The sequence below is a fragment of the Eschrichtius robustus genome, chromosome 10, assembly GCF_028021215.1.
Source record: "Eschrichtius robustus isolate mEscRob2 chromosome 10, mEscRob2.pri, whole genome shotgun sequence".
Lineage (NCBI taxonomy): Eukaryota > Metazoa > Chordata > Mammalia > Artiodactyla > Eschrichtiidae > Eschrichtius > Eschrichtius robustus.
In genome coordinates, this window is record NC_090833.1 from 23861697 (window position 1) to 23873761 (window position 12065).

A 12065-nucleotide genomic window follows, 5' to 3' on the forward strand; every position below is an offset into this window, starting at 1 on the left:
CCCGGGTTCGATCCCTGGTCAGGGAACTAGATCCTGCATGCCGCAACTAAAGATCCCTCATGCCGCAACTAAGACCGGTGCAGCCAAATAAATAAATAAATAAATAAATTTTTTTTAAAACAAATAAGAATTCCATTGTAAAAAAAAAAAAGAAAAGAAAATTACAAGCAATATCCTTCATGAATATAGGTGCAAAAACCTCAACAAAATACTAGCAAAGGGAAGCCATATGATTGTCTCATTAGATGTAGAAAAAAGTATTTGACAAATGTAACAGCTGTTCATTAAAAAACAACAATAACAACAACAACAAAAACACTGTCAGCACCCTAGAGAAAGAAAATAACATCCTGATTTTGATAAAGGGCATCTATGAAACATTAATAACTAATATTTAATGGTGGAAAGGACTCCAAATGTAGACCTATTCATAAGCTTATCAACTAAGTGTAGGTGAGTTTTCTTCATCAATTGCAAGCCTAAGCTTCCACTCCAGTATAGGCAGACATTAGGTAATGATATTACCTCTGATCTCTGGTTTATGCTTATCCACCCTACAGATCTTTTATTCTATGAATCAAAAGCAGTGACAACCTGAGCTTTGAGAATATCAACACAGGCCCCTAGCTATTGATGCTTACATGGTACCTGCATCTTAGTACCACCTAGAATGTCAGGGTCTAGGGATACAGCTTTAGACATGATGAGAGGCAGGTGTGTGCTTTGGAAATAGAATAGAGCTCCATTTGGTTCCGGGGTGACGTCAGCAAGATAGAAGCATGGAAGACCTGAGCCTCTGTCTCCCAACAAAGATCAACAATTAGCTATCTATGAACACAAATAGCTCTGGGAGAGCTCAGTAGTCTACTTAAGAAACTTCAGTAACACAGTGGAACAAAAATAACCAAACAAAAGGGAAGAAAGAGCAGCTTCATTTTGTCTGCATTGTCCTCTTCCCCAGGCTTGCACCGCTCAGCACCAAGGGAACTTCCCAGCTAGACAGAGTCCCCCTCACTGGGAAGGAGATATCACAACGAACTACCAATTTCCCCACCCGTTCAGGGCACTACGTGAAGGACCCATTTGGTTGTCAGCCCAAGCTGAGATGTACAGAGACAGGAACAAGGAAGAAAAGCAGGGGCTACCAGGCAGTGGGAGTGACCGCAGTTCCCAGTGACCTGCTCTGCAGATGACCCAAGCAGCTTTCCTTACTGAAGAAACCAACAGGCACCGAGGTTCCCCTGTAGATTTCGCCCTACATGTTTCTACATCACAGATTGTCTGAGTCCCTCCCCAATCCCTCTCCCACACTTTCTCCTCTAACCTCCCCACCCCTGCCAGAGCCCAGGATGTGCACAGGCATCCAGCCCCTACCTCTGCGGCTGTGGAGTGCAAGATGCCAGCCTATACCCCCAAGGATGACCAATCTCCTGATGCAGGCAAATTTGGGCAGTGGATGACAAGGGCCAAAGCTTTTCCATCAGCCTGAGGGTTTTGGTCTTAGGAATCCTTTTAACGTTCGCAAGGTAAGAATGGATGGGGGGAAAGGGAAAGTATCAAAATAAGACACAGATACACATTTTAGAAGGAGGCCTTAAAAAGAGAGTTACACACACACACACACACACACACACACACACAGAGGCACACACACTCCTAATCTTTGTTTTTCCAGAGCATAACACTCCTACTTTTCTTGCACTGAAGCCACATGCACATCAACATAACATAACAAACACTTCTAATTTCAAGACCTGGAGTGAAACTAACAGGAAGGCACATTGTGCAGCTGACACGGGCTGGGGGAAGACAAATAGAGAGCCATTAAGAACTGTGCTTTAATTCACACAAATGTAATTAGGTTTGGAGAGTCATCATTTTATTAAGCAATCAAGAATCCATAACTAAACTTTATTCTGCACAGTTTAATTCTCAAATATGTACTGTCCTTAGAATATTTAGCTCCCATAACAAGGAAAGAGTTTTGGGGATAATTCTCATCTCACATAAATGAAAACCCAACTTAAATAACATGTTTAAATTATTCTTTATGAAATATATCACTCTTCCCTGGCTTTCAAAAGTAAGGATCCCTAAGTTTGTTGATCTTGTTCAGAAAACATAATACCACAAGCTTCTTGGTTTGAACATTTCATATTCATATTAACATGGCTATCATATTTATAGAATCATAACTTGACATTTACACCAAGATTTTACTGATTTGCAGATACTTAAGGTAATTAGATTCACTAGTTATTTTTTAAATATTAAGGAAATAGCCAAAGAAAAATATTTTTAGATTTTAAATTATTTATGACCCCAAAACTTTTCAAATTCGTATTTTAAAAAAAAAGATTACGTTTATTTACCTCCTAGACACTTTTTTTCACAACCCCCTATCCTGCCCTGACTGTCCAAAAAATAAAAGACTTTATCTACATGGAACTGCCAAGTTACGCCAACTAAAATGAAGAGCCTGGTTTTTGCTCTGTAGATTGGCCTGTTTCACAGATTGCTGAACTCTGGTTCATGGCAGCAATCCCCTACAAGGAGGGTTGTCTGGAGGGAGGAAGTGTAAAAGGACGAGACCCTCACTTCTTGCATTATACACAGCCCTGCGCTGTGTTTTTGTGTTGTGAACACTGCTACTCAAAGTGTGGTCTCCAGACCAGCAGCATCATTATCATCTCCTAGAAAGCTTGTTGGGAATATAGACTCTCCAATCCCACCCCAGATCCACAGAATCAGGATTTGCCTTTTAATGCTATTCCCAGGGGATTCATTGCACATTACAGTGTGAGTCTCTGAGGAAATAAGCCTTTATTGTTGGTGTCATCAACTTTAAATAACTGGATACCTCTGTCTTGGAAGACAAGGAAAGCACTGGAAGGATAGAGAACTTTCAAATTCTTTCTAGACCAACTTCTTTAGTACTTCCCTGTATGTCTCATAGCCACACTTTAGCAGATCTTAATGCTTTTCAAAAGTTGGAGGCTTTGGACATGATTTCAACAAAGGTGGCTAAAACAAGTCAAGTATCCAAAAAGGTTTGGCAGTGCTTGGCAAATCTTCATGTGTTTTGCGTTTGTTTGTTTGTTTCAATTTGTTTGCTTCTTCTTCTTTGTTTTGTTTTGCTTTGCTTCCTTAGTTAACCCTCCTCCCACGGTCATCTAAAAAACAGAGTTTCTGATTCCTCAAGGGGGCAGACGTTTACCACGATTCTGTAGCATGAATGGTCCTGGAGGGCACCTCAGCCATAGGCTCAGCAGTGCAAACAAAAATATTTGAAGACTATCAATTATTCAATCTAGTTTTAATATTGGAATTGGCTTGGCTAATTTTTTTAGAAAGTGACTTAAGCAGTTGTAAGATGACTAGCCCAGATATTAAAAAACAAAGTGTTTTTATGCTAAATTAATTTCAGGGGCTAAGAATCAGGCTTGGATTTTGGCCCCATGTAGGATCTCTGAATTCCTTAGATTCATTTAGACTCTTGTCCCCTTGCTATGTGCTTCAGACAGTATCTCATCGAAACTTCCCCTAGCATAACACTTAGCACACTTTCTCATAATTACTTGTTCCTCATAGATTGTGGCCTCTGTGAAGGCAGGAACTATGACATATTCATATTTGTATCACAGGGACCTAGAACAATACCTAGCACATAGTAGGTACTTAATAATTATGAGTTGAACGAATGAATAAATGAACATAATTGACAGAGAAATGGTGGTACTGAAAGTAAGATAAGCAGTCTAAACAACTTACTTTCTAAGTATGAAATACTTATAAAAATAGATGGAGTATAATATCTTTAATTTAGAGCCCATTCATTCAGAACTTGTAAAATATATCTTTTGATGAGCCTATATTTTATGCTCTTGTGCTATCTGTGAAGAAGAAGAACAAGCAAGATGGGACAGATTTTATTGATTTGGCAGAATTTAGGAAGCATTCACTTATACACTATTGATTAGTTAAATTATCACTTATGTTTAAACAGTAGGTCAAATACTATGAAGTTCTATGCACAAAAACAGAACTTTGACTAGTAAAGTTCCTTCCTCTAATGAGAAGAAATAAAATTTCATTTCTTTAAATACAACAAAATTCTAATTAAGCCTCTCCATAACTGAGATTGTTCTTCCTCTGAGCAGTCAAATATGGGGAATTTTTATTATAAGTAATAAGAAAAACAACATTTTCAATGTGAAGCGAACCAACACTTTGGTTCCTTGTCGAACTGAAGCTTCTCCTTTCTAAGTTCATAACAATTGTCAACGTCTATTTCATATTTTGGAGCCTTGAGCTCCAATAACCTGAATATGTAGACAAAGAAAAGTTGTCAGTTTCCGTACCGGTAATGTGAAGTGTGTTTTTGTCAGACTTCAAACACTTCTATCCTTTGTGAGTTAGAATCCCAGCTGAAAATAGACGGCACACTCAAACTGGATAACTGAGGAGAGCTTAATAAAGGGACTGCTTTACAAAGACATGGTCAGAGTGAAGAAAAACCAAAGGGGATGGTGAAGCACCAGAGGCTAACAAAGTGGGGAGGCCAGCCACTGACACACCTTGTCCTGAAGGAGCAAAGGCAGGGGGCGGGGTAGAGGGGAGGTGATTCTCAGCACTGGGAGAGAACTAGAGCTATAGCTGTGGGACAAGGCCGCAGGCAGGGGCTGTGGCCTTCACAGAAGGAACACAGCCACTGCCAACCCACTCCCCTGTAAGAAAGGAGGTGATACAATAAATGTTCTGACCTCACTTTCTTTCCACCCTTGGGTCTCCTGCTGGCGCCTCCCCTTGATCCAACCCAACAGAAAGCCAAAGGGCAAGAGAGCCTAGTTGATGCAGACACAGGGGCCAGCCTCCTAGGGCAGAGAGAGAGCAGTGGGGGAAGGGGAGAGAGCGGATTTGATGGGTGAGACAGAGACCGTCCACTATGCATACCCTTTCCAAAACTCTTCCACTGCGAAGAACTTATAATCTTATTCATGAACTTATTTTGCCATACACATTCCTAAGAATTGATTGAAAAAAGATATGTATAACAACGAATTTTCCAATAACAATGACATTTGGTAGTTCCTAACATTATTTTCATAGAAGCACAAGATTCATTGATTCATTCACTCAAAGATATGGTAAAGGAAAGTATTCTATCTCCCTGAAACCTGCTGAAATGAACTAAAAGAATGAAAAATTGGAAAGAAAGATTGATCTACTATGAAACCAGCAAAGAGCTAAGATTCTCAAATCACAGACTATAAGAATTATCTGCCAAAAAGAGTATAAGTTTTATTAAATCAATGGACAACCCTAAAAGGTGATCTATACCTCTACACATCTCAGTAGGTTTTCAAATTTCTCTATACGTAAGGAGAAAGTTCAGAGAGGCCCAGGGTTGGAATGGTGGGGCGTGGCATGGGCAAGTGACATAGGGGACATGAGGAACGTCTGTGTGGAGGGGCTGGTTCCACACCAGAGTGGTGCAGGAAGTGACACGGAGCCTTCTATCTTCATTATCTATGAAAGCTTGAAAACTTAAAAACTAAACATAGATAACTAGTCTGGAGGCAAGAGATGTAGGAAAGAGAAGAGAATAACAATTACCTTTGCAGATGAATTGCCCCCTCCCCTTTGTTTGGGATGCTAAACAGAGTCAACCACGTAGTGATAAATAAGCACCAAGTAGCTGTCTGTCTCCCCACCCAAACACACACACACACATACACACACACACACAAAGTGAGCTGGGATGTCTGACCTGTCCGAGTGATCTGCTCACTCATTACGAGCTATTTTTAGAGCAGAAGACATTGTAGAGTTGTAAGAAATTTTTATGAGACAAAATATCTAATCTAATGTCACTGTCTTCCCCAAACACTGCCCTTACCCTTGTCACTTACTCTTGGGCAAATAGCAGTTTTGGCTAGAATTACCTCCATCTGGAAATGAGTAATAAATGCAAAGTTGTCAACATGCACGGATTCTATATACTTAACTATTATTTTTAAAAAGGAGAGAAGAGATTTACAAGCAAAAGGCAGATAAATATATTTCAGAAAAATGACACAAGAAATCGATGAAATTTTCAGATAAACTCTTCTCCACACGTTCAAAGAAATTAAGGAAAATATAAACCCTTTAAAAAATCAGTGCAAAATGAACTGGCAGAGTCAGAAAATAAATTGAAGATTTGTTTTCAACAAAAACAAATAACAACAAAACCATTACAGAAGTGAAAGCTACATTAGAATGAGTAAGGACTAAACAAATACTGCTAAGAAAGAGTTACCTAGGGGATAGATTTGAAAATGTAACAAGAGCTCATGGAAAAGTCAGGAAAAAAATGAAAGCAATTCAAAATAGTTATGGTGGGGGAGTAATAGGTATATCTGTAGCAGATAACAACAAAAAAAAATTCTTTTTTTTTTCTTTTTTTTTTTTTAATTTTATTTATTTATTTATGGCTGTGTTGGGTCTTCGTTTCTGTGCGAGGGCTTTCTCTAGTTGTGGCAAGCGGGGGCCACTCTTCATCACGGTACGTGGGCCTCTCATTATCGCGGCCTCTCTTGTTGCAGAGCACAGGCTCCAGATGCGCAGGCTCAGTAATTGTGGCTCACGGGCCTAGCTGTTCTACGGCATGTGGGATCTTCCCAGACCAGGGCTCGAACCCGTGTTCCCTGCATTAGCTGGCAGATTCTCAACCACTGTGCCACGAGGGAAGCCCTAAAATTCTTAATTGAAGGCCAGGAAGAAAATACCTTTATAAAAAAATAAAGGAAAATATGAATCTTCAGTTCAAAGGAACATACCATTTTCTAGGAAAAACTGACACAATGACTTACAGCGAGAAATATCACAAAAAAGTTGCTAAACTTTGATGTTTAAAAATAATTCTATCAGCATCAAGGCAAAAAAAAATTGCCAGAGGAATTAATCAGGCTAGCTTCAGACCAGAGCAACAGTCAAGGCTGGAACACAATGGAACAATGTTTTATAGAATTATGGGGGGATGGGGGACATGAGTCTATAATTTTATACACATTCAATTTGTTTGTTCATAAAAGCAACAGAAAGGCATTCAGAATATAACATCCTTGGGCCCCAGTTGAAAACAAAACCTTCAAACTGAACACTAAATCAACACAAAATGCTCAGGAAAGAGGAGGCCATTGGTGAAAGGGCTGGTGGTGACCTGGACTCCATTTAGATCCAAGATGAAAACTAAGCCCACAGAGCATAGTCCTGCCTCAGGACCTTTGCAACTGCTCTTCTTCTGCAATGGGTCACCCTTTCAGTTTGTTCAAGTCTCTATTCAAACTCTCAAATTCACCAACTCAGAAACGTGTTTCCTGACTACTCTATCAAAAGTAACCCTCCCTTGGGGGTGGGAAGGGATGGATTGGGAGTTTGGGGTTAGCAAATGCAAACTATTATATACAGAATGGATAAACAACAAGGTCCTGCTGTATAGCACAGGGAACTATACTCAGTGTCCTGTGATAAAACATAACGGAAAAGAATATTTAAAAGAATATATATATATATGTGTGTATAACTGAGTCACTTTGCTGTACAGCAGCAATTAACACAACAGTGTAAATCAACTATACTTCAATTTTAAAAAAAAGTAACCCTCCCTTCATCACCCTCCAGTGTCCTACTGGGTTTTACTTTTATTCTTAACATTTATTACTTCCTGGCATTAACATATATATATAAAATATGTTCTCCACTATTAAATAGAAGCTCTGTGAGGACAGGACCTGTTTCAGATTTGTTCACTGCTGTAATCTCAGTGCTTAGAACAGTGCCTAGTACCTAAAGGGCACTCGATTGAATGAACTGTGAGAATTATGTTTACAGTTCAAAACTGCAAATGTTGAAAACTTTGAAAATGTAAAACTCACAATATAACTGCAACAAATGGTAAATGGAAGGCTAAGTGACGTTCTCTCATTTCCTCAGCTGTCAGAATTAAAGAATCAATCAAGTCTAAATTGGACACACTCTACAATTTAAAGAGTTCCCATGCTATGTTCTCTTTGCTTTTTGGCTCCCAGCCTGTTCTAGAGAAATGTCTGGCAAAGCCTTTAGGTGTGGTATCAAATTAGTAACTGCATGTACTACAGTTCATGCTCACAAACATATGCTCTCACTCAACCCAACAAGGAGGGTAGCCAACTACAATCACCTAGGACCCTCTTGGCTTGTGATCTAGATTTTTTTTCTCATTTTAACTAAGATGCTCTTGTTTTATTAAAACCAAACATTCTCAGGAATAAATGACTGTGTTTTTTTTTTAACTCAGTGTCATTTTAAATTAGTGACCTTGGCTTATTCAAAATGATCAGATATTGGCACACGACAGTCTGGCTTTTTAAATTGATAATCTCACGCTTGGCTATGACACATTCATTTTAAATACCTTCAGAAGGAAAGGTGCAGAAAGCTCTTTGGTGGCTCCATGCACTTAGCCATCTCTGAACCACCATCCCCTCACTGCCAAAACTCCAGCCACACCTCCCTTCCTCCAGTTCTTCCAACTTGCCGAGATCTCTCCTGCCTCAGGGCTTTAGCACATGCTGCATTCTCAGTCCAGAGTGCTTCTTCCCTCTACCTCTTACCTAGCCAACTCCTACTCATCCTTTAGATGTCACATTAGAACTCAGTTCCTCAGCAGGGCTTTGCTGACCCCTTAATCTAACCTATATCGCTTTTCTGTCATTTTCTCTGTGTTTTTTCCTTCCATGGCATTTATTGCACTATGTATTTATAGATTCACTTGTGTTTACTGGTTTTACATCTATCCCTTCATTAGACTGTGAACTCCAGGTGATGAGAATCATGACTGCTGTGTTGACCAGTGCTAACCTCCACAAATACTTGTTGGTTACATGAAAAAATAAAAGAAGGAAGTGAATTTTATTCCCCCTTTTAATTTTTTCATAAACATAAGTTGGACACAGTAAGTAAGGAGAATTGAGTCCCTATCCCACTCACATTTAAGGAGTGTCCTATCTAGGATGAGATTTGGGGAGGGTTTAGATTGAGGGGAAGAACAGGATGCGGCATATGGGAAATTTCAAGGTAGGACAGAAAAAGATGCTATTCTGAAAGGGGATATAAAGAGTTAAAAAGCTAACTATATTAATGAAGCAAAGGGAGTGGGACAGAGAATAGATAGACAGTTGGAAATTCAGGAGGTTAAATGGAAGGTGAGGAGGGCTTTGGAATGTCACACGGGAATGGGAAAGCCAGGGCCAGGTCGTTAGAGGAGAAGGAGGCTGGCTGAGGCACCAACTGGGATCTTGTGGAGGGAGCAGAAGGGTGTGATGGGAAAGGCCTTTGTTCACAAGGAGTTCCAGGTGGGAGACTGGCACACCTGAAATAAAAGCTTAGCAGGGGACGGAGAGGAAAGGGAGGGAAGGTCTGAGGAAGTAAACGTACAAATACTATACACTGTTACACAATTACTGAACTCTCACACTCAAGTCTGGCAGATAGGTTATACATTAGAGTATTAATATTAATGTGAGATCGTAAAGATGAAAATTACTGCCCCAGCAAACAACCAGGGTACCCTTTAACCTTACACAGTGGGATGACCAGACCTACATTCAATCTCTTAGACAGTTTCCGCATCAAAATGGCAATGAGGAATGGGAATGGAGTGGGCCAGAGGCAAGTTGGCCAGCTTCTGCTATGTATTCCTCAAGCCTGCTGTGTCTTCTGGTTGAGTCTCTGCATCTACAATGGTATCTTAAGAATTGTGCTACTCTCACAGTTGCCCTTGGGGTATTGAGTATCTGTACCAATTGTCTGAAAAAAAAAAATAGCTTGCTGCCAACCTGAGACCCCATAAAATGTCAATGGGAAATGCTGGAGACCATAGTAATAATAATAGATAATAGATACTATTTACAGACAATTGATGCTAGTTATTGAGTTTAGTTTGTGCTAGGTTCTGTTCCAAAAACCTTGTATGTATCAACTGGTTTAATCTTCACAAAAATCACATGAAAGAGTTGTTATTATTACTATTTCTGTTTCCAGAAATGAGGCCCAGACAGACTGATGTCATGTAGCAAAGTGTAGAAGGACTCAAACCTAGCAAACTGACTCTGGAACCTTAATCATTAGCTCCTTAAATTTGTACATACCTTACAATTTACAAATCTCTTTAGAAGAGATAGAAATATTATCTGATCCTCTCAACATTTAAAAATGAGTAAGGAACATCTTTCTCTCCATTGTATAAATAGGGAAACTGAGGCTCAGAGACATCAAATTACTGGTGTAGGAAATCAATAGCACTAGGACCAGCCAAGGCAGAGGTTGAAATCTACAACTTCTCAATGCTAAAATGCCACACCATCTCTCACTTCTGCTTTAGTAGTCTTGTTGGGGAGGATTAAATTGCATCTACACAATCAGATATGGGGGAGGGAATAAAAGCTGCATCTAGGGTTTATGGGGTTGGCATGAAAGTCCTGATACCTGAAAACAGGACATTATCTCCAGGCTGAAATATGATTTCATACAGCGTCAGTGTCAGGGAGTATCCGTGGGAAGAGAGAGGAGGAGGAGAAGCTGACCAAGTGAGCAGATATCTAATAGCTGGCTCCCAAAATGACCCCTTATTGGAGCCTGTCGCCTGTCAGAGTGGCTCTGCTGCGGCAGCAACCTGGCAGAGTGACCAAAAAGCAACGCAGGGATGCAAAGGCAGAGGAGAGAGGAACCCCAGTCCGAACCTGCACGGGAGCCCTTTATTGTGTCTTTTCTGGTTAACGCCCCTCTTGCCTTCATGCCCTCTCCTCCACCCCTCCCATGCGGTGCCCACCGTGCCAGACGTTGTAATTCAACCCCCGGCTGGCAGTCCTAGGGTTCTGTCTCTTTTCTCAATTACCCCAGGAACAAATCAATTATTTGGAGGTCCTCATGGTTTCTAGTAGCCAGGGCATTGCAGCTCTGGCTCATATTACCCACTAACTCATCATCCTTCCATTACACGCTTCACACCCAGCCACATTTGCTTCTGATCCGCAGTGACACCCCCCCCCCACTCCTTTTTTTTTTTTAACTGCAGTCCAATAGCGCTGACATGGTTAGGAATCGGAAGTAATGGCTATTGCGGCCAACTCCCTGAGTAGCGGAAGCTTAGGGCAGAGACGGGGAAGCCTAGAACGTGCCTCTCTCCTTAGCAACATCGTCCCCTCCAGAGGCCCTGCTGGCCAAGGGGCAGCGGCCAAAACCACGCATCCCGGGGCTCCTACCCCTTGGCTCCTGCCGCCGCGGCTGCTGCTATGGAAACGCCAGGCGTACACACCGGACTGAAATTAAACACTCATCCGGGACCGGGACCGGAGCCGGGGTCAGCCTGCTGCCTCGGTCGCCATAGCAACATACGGAGGGGAAGGCAGCGAACAGCGCGCGCTGCGCGGGATACTCACTCCATCGTGGGGCTCCGGGCGGCCGGGCGCGCTGCTGCGGGGCTCTACGGCGCTGCTCGCCTCTGCCGGAGCCGGGCGCTCTGCTCGCGCGGCGCGCAAGGTGGAGCCGGGAGCGTCTCCCCTCCCCGCCCGAACCCCCTCCTCCCCTTGAGGGTTGAAAGTGAAAGCTCAGGCTCTCTCAGCTCCCAGCCTGCGAATAAAACGGGAAGCAATTGGATAATGTTGTTCGCTGGGCACTAGACAAGCCACTCCACTTAAGTGTTTGGGGAGGGAGCGCGCTGGCAGCTGCGCGCCGGGCGATGTGGCCACCAGCGCGCAGGGCCCCGGCGCCCGAGGCGCCAGGTGCGCTGGCGGCTCCCCTGGGACGGGCTGCGCGGCCCTGAGACGCCGGGGACCGGTGGGAGGTGGAGGTGCGCGGCTGCGGCGGGTGGCACAGCCCACAGGGCGCAGGAAAACGATTGAGTCATTGGCAAGGTTGCAGCTCGGAAGTTGCAAGAGGAAGAAGCATCTGGCCTCTGCAAATAGCAAGTACTGCCCCCAACAGGCTGGGCACAGGTTCGGAAACGCAGCTGAGCCATCTAAGTGGGCATCCGAGTTTCCCAA

At 42.3% G+C, this 12065-nt stretch overlaps 1 protein-coding gene across 3 annotated transcripts in view; it reads right to left on the reverse strand.

Annotated features, from left to right (window-relative positions):
- PALM2AKAP2 (PALM2 and AKAP2 fusion) overlaps positions 1–11518 on the reverse strand; it is a 489254-nt gene extending 477736 nt beyond the window's left edge. For 2 of the 3 annotated variants that reach the window (XM_068553888.1, XM_068553885.1), the window contains exon 1: positions 11463–11482. In XM_068553888.1, coding sequence (XP_068409989.1) covers positions 11463–11467 — 5 coding nt within the window. In that variant the 5' untranslated portion in view covers positions 11468–11482. Of the gene's footprint in view, positions 1–11462 lie in introns of all 3 variants that reach the window. The other variant, XM_068553892.1, reaches the window with a different exon arrangement.
- Between the last annotated feature and the right edge of the window lie 547 nt (positions 11519–12065).